Source organism: Bombina bombina, chromosome 1, assembly GCF_027579735.1.
Source record: "Bombina bombina isolate aBomBom1 chromosome 1, aBomBom1.pri, whole genome shotgun sequence".
Classification (NCBI taxonomy): domain Eukaryota; kingdom Metazoa; phylum Chordata; class Amphibia; order Anura; family Bombinatoridae; genus Bombina; species Bombina bombina.
In genome coordinates this window covers 825,988,072-826,003,265 of record NC_069499.1, presented here as the reverse complement: position 1 = coordinate 826,003,265, position 15,194 = coordinate 825,988,072, and the positions used below count along the sequence as shown (strand labels likewise).

Sequence of the window (15,194 nt, the reverse complement as noted above, 5' to 3'; positions counted from 1 at the left end):
TGTTCAGCTTCAAGAAACCTATTCTAAATACAAGTCTGCTGGGATTAGCTCTAATTAGGTTTAGTGATCAACTTTCCCATTGTCTAATCAGACTAGTATTGATAAGGTGGACTGCATTGTTTTATTGTGTGTAATGTTATCTGCTGAAGTAAATGTTGTGGCCTGTCAAAGGGAGTGTCTCTCTATCTAATATCAAATGTGTGATGGGGGATTTTATGCCTCCCCCTGAGAGTGTCCTGTTTGCATGTAACCTCAATAAAAAGGAGGCTGTGTGCTCCAGCACATCAGACCTATTTCTGACCCTCTAACTTGCAGCTTTGACTCATGTTTGTAGGGGACAGCTTCAGCTATAATCACTACAGGGATTGCTATGCTTTTCATACTCCCTTAGCTACGGGGATTGCTACAGAAGGAAGAGGTTCACCTACTGGAGCCTGGTCGTAGGTCCAGGGCGCAGAGCAGACGGCGAGATACCAGCCCAGCAGCGGTGGTTCATAGAGTCTGCGTTACTTATGGTGGCTACGCAGTAGTTATAGTGTCCACGGTGCTGCTGCTCCTTTGGTGAGCGCTAGGAGCATCCTTTTCTACGGTCCAACTTCCAGCCAGCCTGGAGGCAACTGTAACAATATATATATATATATACACACACACACACATACATATATATACTAAGTGGTGTATTTTTTGGTAAAAATATAGCCTTTCAGTTTTACCTCTTAGATCCCCCCTCAATGCACTAAAGACTGTATATATTTAAAGGGACACTAAATTAAAGGGACATTAAACACTTTTTTTTCTTTCTTGATTTAGAAAGAACATGCGATTTTAAACAACTTTCCAATTTACATCTATTATCTAATTTACCTCATTCTCTTGATATACTTTGTTGAAAAGCACATATAAATAGGCTCAGTAGCTGCTGATTGGTGGCTGAACATAGATAACTCGTGTGATTGTCTCACCCATGTGCATTGCTATTTCTTCTACAAAGGATATCTGAAGAATGAAGCAAATTAGATAATAGAAGTAAATTGGAAAGTTGTTTAAAATTGAATTCTTTGAATCATAAAAGAACAATTTTGGGTTTCATGTCCCTTTAAACGTTAATGATTCAGCAGTTTTAAGACAGTTTCCAATTTACTGCCATTACCAAATTGTGCAGTCTTTTATATATACACGTTCTGAGGCACCAGCTCCTACTGAGCATGTGCAAGAATTCAGTGTATATGTATATGAGCCTGTGATTGGCTGATGGCTGTCACATGATACAAGGGGCAAGCAAATTGAAGTAAATTTTGGAACGTGTCAGAAAAAATCTACTGCTCATTTAAAATTCCGAATAAGGGCTTCTGCATTATTAACCCATTACATAAACCATTGCATCTTTATTCTGGGTGCCACCATCTTGTTGCTCCTGTATTGTTGAATCCTGTGATAGAAGCAGTTTATTTTAACAGATCAGTTGTCACTGATGTTTTGACAACTGTACCTTGAACTTTGCTTTCCGTTGTTCATGGTAAACCAGAGGCTTTACATATTTGCAGTTTTTTTGTATACAGTTTAAAGTTACATAACAAATATAAAAAAAAATATATAGCTCCTGCTCTTTATTCTACACTTTAAACTGAAGTGCACAATAAAGCTTGTCAATAAGACAACAATATCACTGATCTGTGAGTGTGCACTGTGCTTCTGTCACATGGTGTGAGAAAACAAATTCATCACATAAAACCTAAGGTGGCCAAATTCAAAAATAAAAATATATAATTCTAAAAACTCTAATATTTAAAAAAAACAAACGCATTTTTAAACAACATTTACAATTTACTTGTATTATCTAATTTGTAATTGATATGTTTTGATGTATTACTACCCTTTGTTGAAGAGCATGCCCAGATAGGCGAGGAGTGTGCTCATGTCCTGAGCACTATACAACAGCTGTGTTTTCAACAATATTTGTAACAATTTGTATACAATGTTATAAGTTGGAAACAATGCTCCCTCTCATAATCAACAATTTTAACATTGTAAAAACGGTCGCCATATAGGGATCAGGACACATGAATGCTTCTCAGCCTTGAATAAAAGACACTTGCAATGCTTAATGTTACATATAACAAAAGGCCTACATTTTTAACCTTTAAAGAACTAGTATTTTTAGCCCTGAATATAAAAATCTTGTATTATACATAAATCTGTTATAGAAATATAACAATTTATTTAAAAATGTTTACGACACATACACATGTAGATGAAAAACATTACAGGGTAAGAAAATGCACCAATCTGTTGCTTCAAGTGTAATAAACATAAAAAAAGTCAGATGAACCTGTGCTTTGAAAAGGCACATAATGATTTTTATCTCTCTTCCAAATGGCAATACAATCAAGTCAGCCGTAGCATGGCTTATGTTATACTGTAGGCTTAAATTATGGCATTTCAGCCAAATTCATGATACAAAATAGTTAAACATTAAAAAAAAAACAAGCTGTAATTGAGATGCTCAGAGAATGTGAACCAAGCATTTTGTTTTGAAGTTTCTTTGAGTCTTGCAATTCTGCTAAAAAGAAGCGAGGAACCAAAGCAATCAATGACTTTGGTCATCTTAGGGAGTCTCAGATTATACATACTGCTTCAGAAATATAAGCACACCTTTCTTTTACCCATTTCCAGGGATCATGTAAAGCAAGACGTGACTCCCCATCAAGTAGAAAGAGCTAATTTTCAGGCAAGAATTTGTAATGAGTTGCTTTTTCCAGCTAAAGTTCCACAATTCAGAGTCATCAATCATTCTGTCAGTCTGGACAATTGTGAAAGTGACAACTAACAACTTATCAGCAGTATTCTACGTCAAGAAACAGTGATGGCGACAGATGTCAGACAACAAGTAAATTGATTAATACTCAAAGTATCTATGGCTATATAGTAGGCTTAAGGTCATCTCATCTGAAAGGTTACCCATATTATCCCCCTCACTGAGAAGGTCCTTAAAGTGAATGTAAACTTGAGCATACTCGCTCAAGTCATAGGATAGGATTTAAACATTTATGAGATTTTAATTTATCAAATTTGTAGTCTATACTGATCTTCTCAGATTTACCTTTGAACGATATAACGATAAGCGCCGTTCCTCCGCCCGCCATATTGATCAATTTATTGATAGATGAGAAATCTGCAATCCACTAATCATTGTTCAGACCCTTTGCACAAACGTCACAACCCAGGGGGGAAACAATGATTAGTGGATTGCAGATCCGTCATCTATAAATCAATTTATCAATATGGCGGGCACAGGAAAGGCGCTTATCATTATATATCATTCAAAGGTAAAAATCTAAGAAGATCAGAATAGACTACAAATTTGATGAATGAAAGTCTCATTAATTTTTAAAATCCTATTCTATGACTTGAGCAAGTATGCTGAAGTTTACATTCATTTTAAATCTGAGGCCCCTTAGGATAGCCAGGTTTGCAAGTTTACCAATCCCATATCTACTGAGGCAACAAGCCATGATAAATGGGAAAAGCAAAACAGGACTTACTCACTTTCATTGCAACCTGAAGGATTCCTGTAACACAAAGGAAAATCAGTGTAACTAACAATCACCTAGATTACAAGTTTTGCGCTATAGAGGGTGCAAAAAGAACTCAACTAAAGTTACGTTATTTCACCCTCCATTGTGCTACCATTACGCGTTTTTGAAAAGCCGCCTTGTGCGTACGATATGGTTGCGTTAAGCTCCATACCACACAAAACACAAGCGCTGCTTTGACGTGCTCGTGCACGCTTTCCCCATAGACATCAAGGGGGAGAGAGTGTTAGAAAAAAAAGTAAAACCCGCCACCCAACCAACCCCCCAAAATAAAAAAACCTAACTCTAAAAAAAAAAACCTAAGCTACCCATTGCCCTGAAAAGAGCATTTGTATGGGCATTGCCCTTAAAAGGGCATTCAGCTCTTTTAAGACAAGCCCAAACCCTAATCTAAAAAAAAAAAACCCACCCAATAAAAGTTTTAAAAAAACCTAACACTAACCCCCGAAGATCCACTTACAGTTTTTGAAGTACAGATATTTTGGGGGGGTTGGTTGGGTGGTGGGTTTTACTGTTGGGGGGGTCTTTGTATTTTTTTTCAGGGAAAAGAGCTGATTTCTTTAGGGCAATGCCCTACAAAAGGCAATTTTAAGGGCTATTGGTAGTTTATTGTAGGCTAGTACTGGAAAATAAGAACACAAAAGCGCATCCACGATTTAAGGTAAAAACGTATGTAACATTTATTAGTGCACACAGTCTATTGCACTTACAAGAAATAAAACAAATGAATGCCTTATTAAAAGCCTTGGCACACTCTCTGTGACAGCTCCACATGAACCAGCAACTGAACTCTCACAGAGAGTGTGCCAAGGCTTTTAATAAGGCATTCATTTGTTTTATCTCTTGTAAGTGCAATAGACTGTGTGCACTAATAAATGTTACATACGTTTTTAACTTGAATCGTGGATGCGCTTTGTGTTCTTATTTTCCAGTATATTTAAAGCCTGAGCACTCCTTTGTGCTCAGTGAATGTGGAAGCTGCATCAAAGATTCGTCACGAAGGGAGAAGTTATTCTATCTACAGGAGCTGTGATTCTATATATGTAAAGTATCTACCAATACTCCCAGAGTCTTGAATGTAAGTTAACAAAGTGGGTTTTTATTATCATTATAAGTAAAATTGTTTTTATGTAGTATTAGTATTATTATCGATATTAGTGAAATTGTTGATATTCTAACACTATATCATAGTGACTCAAAACTTTATATAAAAGTGACTCAAAACTTTATATCTAATCAGTACAACTGACAAGATACAGTTTTAATTTGGTCTATACCTATTACTTGTGCCTTTGCGCAGCTTAATTGTTTTGTTGAGTATCTTATTGTAGGCTAGGGTTTTTTTTATTTTGGGAGGGCTATTAGATTAGGTGTAATTGTTTTTATTTTGGATAATTTAATTTGTTATTTTTAATAATTTTTTGTAATTTAGTATTTTAAATTTTTTGTAACTGTAGATTTAATTTTTTTATTAGTGTTAGGTTTTTAGGTTTTTTTGATGAGTAATTTAATTTATTTAATTGATATTTATTTTATTTTTAGTATAATAGTAATATTAGTTTAATTTATAGTTTAAATTTATTTTTATTTTTTTAATTTTCAAGGTAAATTTTTATTTATTTTAAGATAGGGATCTTGTCATTTTAATTTAAAGTTAGGGGGCTGTTAGCTTTAGGGGTTAATAGTTTAATTTATTTTTTTGCGATGTGGGGGGGCTGGTGGTTTAGGGGTTAATAACTTTATTTAGTGGTGGCGATGTTGGGGTGCGGGGGAATAGGGGTTAATAACTTTAGTATAGTGGTGACGATGTTGGGGAGCGGCGGAACAGGGGTTAATACATTTTATTAGTGGCGGCGATGTTGGGAGTGGCAGATTAGGGGTTAATAAAATAGTGTTTGCAATGCGGGAGGGCCTCAGTTTAGGGGTTAATAGGTAGTTTATGGGTGTTAGTGTACTTTAACACTTTAGTTATTAGTTTTGTGTAACAGTTTTGTTGCGCAAAACATAACTACTGCTCTCAGATTGCGGAACAGATCGTGTCGGTATAGGGTGTAACCCAAGCTTTTTAGCCTCACTGCAAAACTTGCAATGGCAGCGCTATGGAAATCCCATGCCAAAACGTAATTTTTTTTGAGTGTGGGACTGACGTTGCATTACAGCTAAAATGCTTGCGGTACAGCTATACCGACAAGACTCGTAATGGCTGCGTTGCTGTTTTAACACAGAAATGGCCATTTTTTTTTGCATTAAAACACGAACGCAAAACTCTTAATCTAGGTGACTGTTTGCCCATCTAAGGAGTACAGCACAGACATTCTGGAATGAGGCATGGGAACTTCCCTGCGACATCCAGCAGCTATAATATATCAGAACTCTACTAGGAGAATTACATGGCTTCTAACACTCCCCTGCCCTCTCTTGCAGGAAACAATCCATTGAGGACAATAAACTCAAAATCTTCAGCAGAGCACCTCTCTGCGCCTACCTCCAGGAAACAAGGCAAAGAGCTATTGAGAGCATAGGGGAAGTGGGAGGGACATTTAATTCTTTGTTTAGGGTGTCTTTGCCTCCTCCTGGTGGGCAGGTGAAGTATTCCCATAGGTTATGAATGGATTTTGTGGACTCTCACTGCCATTAGAAAGAAAAGAATCATAACCCATACCCAATATACATCCCTCGGACAAGCACTGTACTCTGAGGGGAAACCAGGTCTCAATATAGACTGAAAACCCCTCTCTCTGAAGAATCAAATGCACATATTCACTCTTTAAACTCTTTGGGTATTCCCAAGAGTAAAGGAAAGTGGACTCTCACCACCTGTATGAAAGAAAAAGAAGCACTGTTGAAGGAGAAGACCAAGACCATCTAAATAGAGAAATAGCAGCAAAAACAAAATTTATGCTTACCTGATAAATTTCTTTCTTTCCGGGCATGGAGAGTCCACGATTTCATTAAAATTACAAGTGGGATATTCAATTCCTGGCCAGCAGGAGGAGGCAAAGAGCATCCCAGTAGAGCTGTTAAGTGTCACTCCCCTTACCCATAATCCCCAGTCATACGGCCAAAGGAAAATGGAAAAAGAAGATAACACAAAGGTATAGAGGTGCCTGAGGTATCGCAAAAAAAACCCTGCTGTCTTACATTTAAATAAGGGCGGGTAGTGGACTCTCCATGCCTGGAAAGAAATTTATCAGGTAAGCATAAATGTTGTTTTCTTTCCTATGGCATAGAGTCTCTACAATTTCATTCCAATTACTAGTGGGAACCAATACCCAAGCTAGAGGGCACAGAATGAAAGGGAGGGAGAACAAGATAGGCAGACCTAAACAGAAGGCACCACCGTTTCAAGAACCTTTCTCCCAAAGAAAGCCTCAGCCGAGGCAAAAGTATCAAATTTGTATAATTTGAAAAAGGTATGCAGAGAGGACCACGTAGCGGCCTTGCAAATTTGCGCCACAGAAGCTTAATTTTTTAAAGCCCAGGAAGAAGAGAGAGCCCTAGTGGAATGAGCCGTAATTCTCTCAGGAGGCTGCTGTCCAGCTGTCTCATAAGCTAACCGAATAACACTTCTCAACCAAAGAGAAAGAGTAGTACAAGTGGCCATCTGACCCTTACGCTTACCAGAGAAAACCACGAACAGGGCAGATGATTCCGAAAATATTTAGTTGCTTGAAGATAGAATTTCAGAGCATGCACAACATCCAAGTAATGCAAAAGACGTTCCTTCTGAGAAGAAGGATTAGGACAAAAAGGAACAATAATTTCCTGATTAATATTGCGATCCAACACTACCTTAGGGAGAAATCCCAGCTTAGTACGAAGGACCGCCTTATCCGCATGAAAAATAAGGTAAGGGGAATCATACAATGTGGATGGCAGATAGGAGAAAATCATGAGATTCCGCCCACTGAAGAATGCAGGTCACCTCCTTCATTGCTAAGGAACTCTGAGTTTCTCCCTGGTGATTGATATAAGCCACAGAGGTGATGTTGTCCGATTGGAATCTGATAAACCGGACCAATGCTAGTTGAGGCCAAGCTGTCAAGGCATTGAAGATTGCCCTCAACTCTAAGATGTTTATGGGAAGAGAAGACTACTCCCGAGTCCAAAGGCCCTGAGCTTTTAAGGAGCCACAAACTGCTCCCCAGTCTAACAGGCTGGCATCCGTGGTCACAATCACCCTAGGAGGTCTCAGAGAGCATGTACCCCGAGACAGATGGTCCTGCGAAGTCACCAACAAGAGAGAATTTCTTGTAAGGGGATCCAGATCTATCCGTTGCGAAAGATTTGAGTGGTCTCCGCTCCATTGACTGAGCATGCATAGCTGCAGAGGTCTCAGATGGAACCGAGCAAAAGGAATAATGTCCATGGAAGCAACCATCAGACCAATCATCTCCATGCATTGAGCCACTGATGGACGGATAGAAGACTGAAGAAAAAGGCAAGAAGCAATACGTTTGAATTTTCTGACATACGTCATAGACAACAACATCTCTGTATGAGAGAAAAAACAACAAAACTAGGGGGCGCTCTCTACTAAATAATGAATGGTAAAAATACAAAAATAAAAATATAGACACTGAACCCAAAAGTTTTCTTTTGTGATTCAGATAGAGCATGACATTTTTAAACAACGTTCTAATTTACTCCTATTATCAAATGTTCTTTATTCTCTTGGTATCTTTATTTGAAATGCAAGAATGTAAGTTTAGATGCCGGAACATTTTTGGTGAACAACCTGGGTTGTCCTTGCCAATTGGTGGATAAATTCATCCACCAATAAAAAGTGCTGTCCAGAGTCTGAACCAAGAAAAAAGCTTAGATGCCTTCTTTTTCAAATAAAGATAGCAAGAGAACGAAGAAAATTTGATAATAGGAGTTAATTAGAAAGTTAAAATTGCATGCTCTATCTGAATCACAAAAGAAAAAAAATGGGTTCAGTGTCCCTTTAAATAATGAACAAAAAGCAAAAAAGACCTGAGGGTAAAAAATAAAGATAATACATAAAATGCATAAATCCAATCACAAATGCATAAAAATGTAAATACAAATGCAATATAAATCCAAAAGTTATATAAAAATATGAAGGACAGATCCAGGGTAATCTTATCAAACGGTTAGTTCATCAATGTCAAGTACACCAAAACCCAGGAGTCTAGATGATATACACAGGCATATAAATATACTTATGTATATCTTTAAAGATAACTAAATCTGTGTAAACTTGACAGCCAATTATACCAATCAGTCTAAAATCTGTTAGATGAAACGGTAGAAACAAATCAACAACAGGTTAAATAACACTATGTTGAATACTACACAATAAGTAAAATAATATATTGTTTGAGACTTATAACTCCCAACAGATATAGTCAAGTCCTTAGTCCAGGATATCAATATCTTCCACTTGAGGGGATAAGCCAGGCAGCACTCTAACTTCCCCAAACGTGATGAGACGACTATGCAGTAAAACAACAAAAAGGAAATAGGCGCCACATGTGTAGATCAATTGCACCGAATGGTAACAGACAAACTAGAGACACAGGGTACTCACATGATGTAGAGGCACTCACTTGTGCCGGTAGGAGCAGACTGATTCTTTTACAGCAAACCAGCTAGCTGAACTCGGTCAAATCTTAGGATCTCCAGAAGCACTAGAATACTGTAACAACAAATCTGCAGCGAGTGATGTACAGGAGCGAGCAAACCGCCCCTTGGTAGCGTAGGATAGTCCAATAAACACTAAGTACTAGGAGTGTAACTTAAAAAGATTTATTAAAAAGTATATAACAATACCAAAGTTAAAAACAACTCCTGCTTAATGTTTGAATCACTAACATGAGATTAAATGCAATAATGCGATGTGTTTCTCGGGATAACCCCGTTCATCAGGCATGTACTTAGTTTTCATCAGGCTAGTACTTAGTGTTTATTGAACTTTCCTACGCTACCAAGGGGCGGTTTGCTCGCTCCTCCACATCACTCGCTGCAGATCCGTTGTTCCAGTATTCTAGTGCTTCTGGAGATCCTAAGATTTGCCCGTTCAGCTAGCTGGTTTGCTGTAAAAGAACTAGTCTGCTCCTACTGGCACAAGTGAGTGCCTCTACATCATGTGAGTACCCTGTGTCTCCAGTTCGTCTGTTACCATTCGCTGCAATTGATCTACACATGTGGCGCCTATTTCCTTTTTGTTGTTTTACTGCAATGTCAAGTACACGGCTGCTCTATTCCTTGCAGATCACTCCGGATCAGGCTCTGAAGATGGATACAAAAGACAAAGGGGCGCCTATATCCCACACCGATATAAAGCCAAATGGGTACTCACATTTAGCTGGAGCAACCTTATGTGCTTGTGGAAGCGAGCTGATAACTTGGGGTGTATCAGCTAACCCTGACGACAGGCATCTCTCAGGAACACCAGATGCAGTACTCAAATACAAACCGCCCCAAAGAGTATTAAAAGTAGAAGTAAGGTGCTAACACTTGGCTAAAGTAAAACAAGGGGTTTATTAAAACTCACATATAAAACCAAAGCTTCAAGTGATAAGAGGGCATATGCATATAGCCCCCAAATGCAACACGTTTCTCAGCTGTAAAATCACTGTTTCATCAGGCATAAAAGCACCTTACCATTTCCTAAACTTTTAAACAACACATGACCAATCAAAGCAATGGATAAAACACACCCCTCTAGAGGCGTGACTAAACACATGTGTATACAATCAGTGTTTCATAGTTACAATTACAATATGTAGCATATAATTACATCCTAACAAAACATTTTGAGTACAAAGCCCATATCTCACACAAAAATATATGTACACATGCTATATAAACACATTTAACCCTGATTCTCATATTTAATGCACTCATGTAACTGAAGACTAAGTTTATATCAAAATACCAAAACGAACATAAATAGTGCTTATTCATTAGTATATTCTGTTTTATTTTATTTGAGGTATTTATGTGACACACTCACTTTGTATTTTCAATGATATCCCTTCAATCCGTTGCTCAGTAAGTTAAAACCTCTCAGGTGTTTTAATCATATTGACTCTACAGCGTGGTCACATCATAAACCACCCCCAATTGGTATACTCCAGCCCGCCCACTAAGATCCAACAATGACCTGCTCCTTGCATCTTCGACTATCACCTCTTCCCATGCTAGACTGCAGAACTTATGTTGTGCAGCACCTACCCTCGAAACACTCTTCCTCGTGCTGTAAGGCTTTGCCCTGCTCTTTCTTCCTTTAAATGCTCCCTGAAAACTTTTTTTGTTCAGAGACGCCTACCACCCAACTCAGTAATAAATTACTTCCACTTACCTAACATTTCCTTCATCTAACTATGTATTTTCTCAACCTCCTACCTTCTAGATTGTAAGTTCCCACTAGAATAGGGCCCTCAATTCCTCCTGTATGTGTTTATAAAATTTTGTCTTGTCTCTTACAAGTTTTATATCATTGTTTTATTTAAATTAATTGTACCCATTGACAGCGCTACGGAATATGTTGGCCCTCATAAATAAAGTATAATAATAATAAAATAAGTCCCACTTTATATCAATAAAAAAAATAAGGATTTCCTATGTAACTTCACAGTGCAATCAACAGTGAGTACTCACTCCACAAACTTACCTCCATGGCTTTCTCACTCAGACCTCGTAGAAGCAGAACCACCACATGAATAGCTGCTCTTCGCACCTGGGCTTCTGGGTCAGTTCGGACAATAGCTGATAAACAGTTGTTCACCTGGGGGAAATTTAAATGTAAGCCATGTCACAATGACAGAAGATAATCAGGGCAAGTGTACTGAAGACATGAAGATAATGTGGAATGGAAATCATACCTCATGAACAAATGGGCCTAGAGAGAACTGCAGCCGCTGGCACAGCTCGCCCAGATTGGATAGGCTGCTCGCCCTCAAGGAGCTATCCGGATCTCTGGAGCACTTCAGGAAGGTGTGAATAAGGGGGTCTCTGTACTGAAATATCACGTCCCCTGGAAATAAACAATGTATCAGTATTTGCAAACATACTGTACATGGCTATATGGCAGACAAAAAAATACTCTAAACATAATATCAGTGTAGATGACAAAATATATTATAGTTATAGTTTTGACAACCACATTTAACTCTAAAAAAGGTATACAACAAGATACATATTTGACATTTTTACCTTCATATGATGTCTACAGGATTATATAAAGTAGACAATATAGGGCTAGATTACAAGTGGAGCGTGTGATTATTAACCAGCCATTACAAGATCAGATCTCTGGTTAATTTTATAAATGTGCCCCAAAAATACAGTGTAGTGTATTTGATTAAAAAATAAAGATAGCAGCATCTTTTTATTTTTTATTGAGGTTTAATGTCATGACATACAACAAGCTAAAACAAATGTCAAATACAATAAGCTAATACAAATAATTTCTATAAGCAATGATGGAATAACATGTTAATTGGAATCTTGACCCTCCGAATTTCACAGAAGGCCACTCTTGTGCCTTATAAGACTAATATAAGTTAAAGGGACAGTCTAGGCCAAAATAAACTTTCATGATTCAGATAGAGCATGTAATTTTAAACAATTTTCCAATTTACTTTTATCACCAATTTTGCTTTGTTCTCTTGGTATTCTTAGTTGAAAGCTTAACCTAGGAGGTTCATATGCTAATTTCTTAGACCTTGAAGCCTCCTCTTTTCAGAATGCATTTTAACAGTTTTTCACCACTAGAGGGTGTTAGTTCACGTTTTCATATAGATAACACTGTGCTCGTGCACGTGAAGTTATCTGGGAGCAGGCACTGATTGGCTAAACTGCAAGTCTGTCAAAAGAACTGAAATAAAGGGGCAGATTGCAGAGGCTTAGATACAAGATAATCACAGAGGTTAAAAGTATATTAATATAACTGTGTTGGTTATGCAAAACTGGGGAATGGGTAATAAAGGGATTATCTATCTTTTAAAACAATAAAAATTCTGGTGTAGACTGTCCCTTTAAAGAGAGTACTCAGAGATAAGAGAGGTTACTCTTGGACCCCATTGAGGAAACCTCTTTTTTTTTTTTTTAAGTAAATAACTAGAATGATTAGGAAAGGCACAAGTTTAACATAAACATCTGCTTTTTAGTTCAGAGAATAGTTAGTAACATAAAACATAGAGGTCTATTTATCAAAGGTCTGGCGGACCTGATCCGACAGTGCGGATCAGGTCTGCCAGACCTTGCTGAATGTGGACAGCAATACTCTCTCCGTATTCAGCATTGCACCAGCAGCTCTTGTGAGCTGCTGGTGCAACGCCGCCCCCTGCAGATTTGCGGCCAATCGGCCGCCAGCAGGGGGTGTCAATCAACCCGATCATACTCGATCAGGTTGAACTGTGGCGATTTCTGTCCACCTCATCAGAGCAGGCGGACAGGTTATGGAGCAGCGGTCTTCAGAAATGCTCCATAACTTGCGTTATGGACATACAGTATTTATTTGGAAACGAACCAGAAGGGACTATACTAACCATGCATAATATAACAAGAGGATACACTTCTAAGGGTCGACTCTGCCAAAGCCCATTGTAAGGGTGCTGTATGTGTTCTATCACTCCCAAGCGTAAATTTATCTATGGGGCAGCTGATTCGGCCACAAACAACAAGGCATAAATGGGAGTAAACTAGGAGAAGATACTGCCCCAGTAAAATGGAATAAGGTTAGCAGACTCTTATTCTGTACAAAATTACTCAGCAGTGAAGGGGCTTAATTAAATGAGAAGCCAACTACGATGGGGTATTGTGGGTATGTGATAGCTACAGAAGTGTTAACATTCTATTGATGCCCTTCCCTCTTAGTACAATATATGCCTAACACACGCATGAGAGTAAAATTCAAGCAAAGTTATGCATGTATAGCAACTACCGTATTTTCCGGCGTATAAGACGACTTTTTAACTCTTGAAAATCTTCTCAAAAGTCGAGGGTCGTCTTATACGCTGGGTGTCGTTTTATAAGCCTTATTATTACAGAGTACAGGCTCCACTGAAACAGAGGCGGGCACTGGGCGGGTGCTGTCAGGTCCTATCTACCTTTTATTTTTGTTACTGGCCCTTTATTTGTGGTTGTCCCGTTGCCTTATTTAAGTTCCCTGTTACCAGCATTCCTTGCTGGATTAATTTTCCTCCTGCACTTGTGGGAGTGTTACCTATCGCCAATCCGGCTTCTCCATCCTCTCAGCTCCTCCTGCTGCAGCTGTCTTGCAGACTGAAGCGCTTGTCAGGACTTTGCTCCGTCTTCTCAGTGAGACGCCTTCTCTACCTGGCTACGTCATCAGCTGTGGCCGAACACGCTGCTCCTGTTACCGCTCTCAGGAAATTCTCCTCTACAGACGCGGCTGTCTCACGGACCTTGCAACTAATCCTGAATGTATGAATCAACATACGGTGAGCAGGTTGCTATTCATATATATTGCGCATATTTAAGAGCTGGTTATTGTATTATCTTGGGCTTACCGAACATAGCAGTCTAGTTACAACATCTGAAGTATACATTTCATATTACGATACTAGTCAGTGTGATACACCCTTCCCTCATGATCCGGTTAATGATATCTATGCCTTGACATTAGGAGGTACTATCCTTACTGTGAATTTGTGTTACATCTAGTTGGTGTGCTTGCTGCATTCATTGAGGGGGTAGTCTAGGGGGTAGTCTTATACGGCGAGTATAGCACAAACCCTATATTTTTAACAGGAAAAGTAGGGGGTCGTCTTATACGCCCAGTCGTCTTATACACGGAAAATACGGTAGTTGAAAAATAAGCAAACTGTCAAAGATTAAAAATAACCTATGGTAAGCTGCTAAAAGCACTCAAGATAGGGAAGATTAGCCATTAACAGTATGCATGCTGAATAATTAAAAGTTTCAACGGCATGTAGCGGGGCAATAGTTCTACAAGGTTGGTGGTGCTTCACTAAGTCCATATAAAACAGATCTTCTGGGTTCCAAGACAGGCGCAAAGGAGCTGTAGATAGTGGCCTGTAAGATTCTAGACAGCTTGGTTATTTTGCGATTGTGAGAGATGAACTGCCCGGATCCCACTTAGGGAACTGTGAGGCTGTGTGAATGATCTCAAAGGGCACCAATGTAGCCGAAGGGAGACACGCGGCATGTAAGTTTTCATCGCCGTGATCATTTTTTTTTCTGGAGAAACTTGTGTGCTACAATTTATGGTCTCTTGAATTTTTGGTGGAACAAATTGGGTCGTTTCGGGTGCAGGATCGGAGGCGTGGGTGATAACATTGAAGCTCTCTAAAGCATTTTCTGGTCGCCTCGCCAGCCCCTCTTTAGATCGGATTGCTGGTTCCATAGCGCAGTGTTTCAGATCTCCCATAGAAGTGCTAGTAGTAGGTAGTGGATGTCGGGGCCCCAGAACGTCACCACCCTCACACTTCACACTGTCGGGGATGAATTGGTAGGGCTGCTGAAGCAAACCAGTGCTGCTGCCTTTGAATGCTGTGACCAGCATGTCCTTCATAGCTGCATGGTGTCTGGTAAGTAGGCTGCATAGATCCTCAAGGAAATGTGTAGGGATCTCCATAGCAGAAA

The 15,194-nt window shown here is 38.9% G+C and overlaps 1 protein-coding gene across 1 annotated transcript in view; it reads right to left on the bottom strand.

The window, feature by feature from the left end:
• TANGO6 (transport and golgi organization 6 homolog) overlaps positions 1–15,194 on the bottom strand; it is a 284,857-nt gene that overhangs the window by 24,452 nt on the left and 245,211 nt on the right. The window contains exons 16-17 of the mRNA XM_053699413.1: positions 11,447–11,598; positions 11,236–11,349 (exon numbers count right to left, since the gene is read on the bottom strand). Of these exons, the coding sequence (XP_053555388.1) occupies positions 11,236–11,349; positions 11,447–11,598 (266 nt within the window). The remainder of the gene's footprint in view (positions 1–11,235; positions 11,350–11,446; positions 11,599–15,194) is intronic.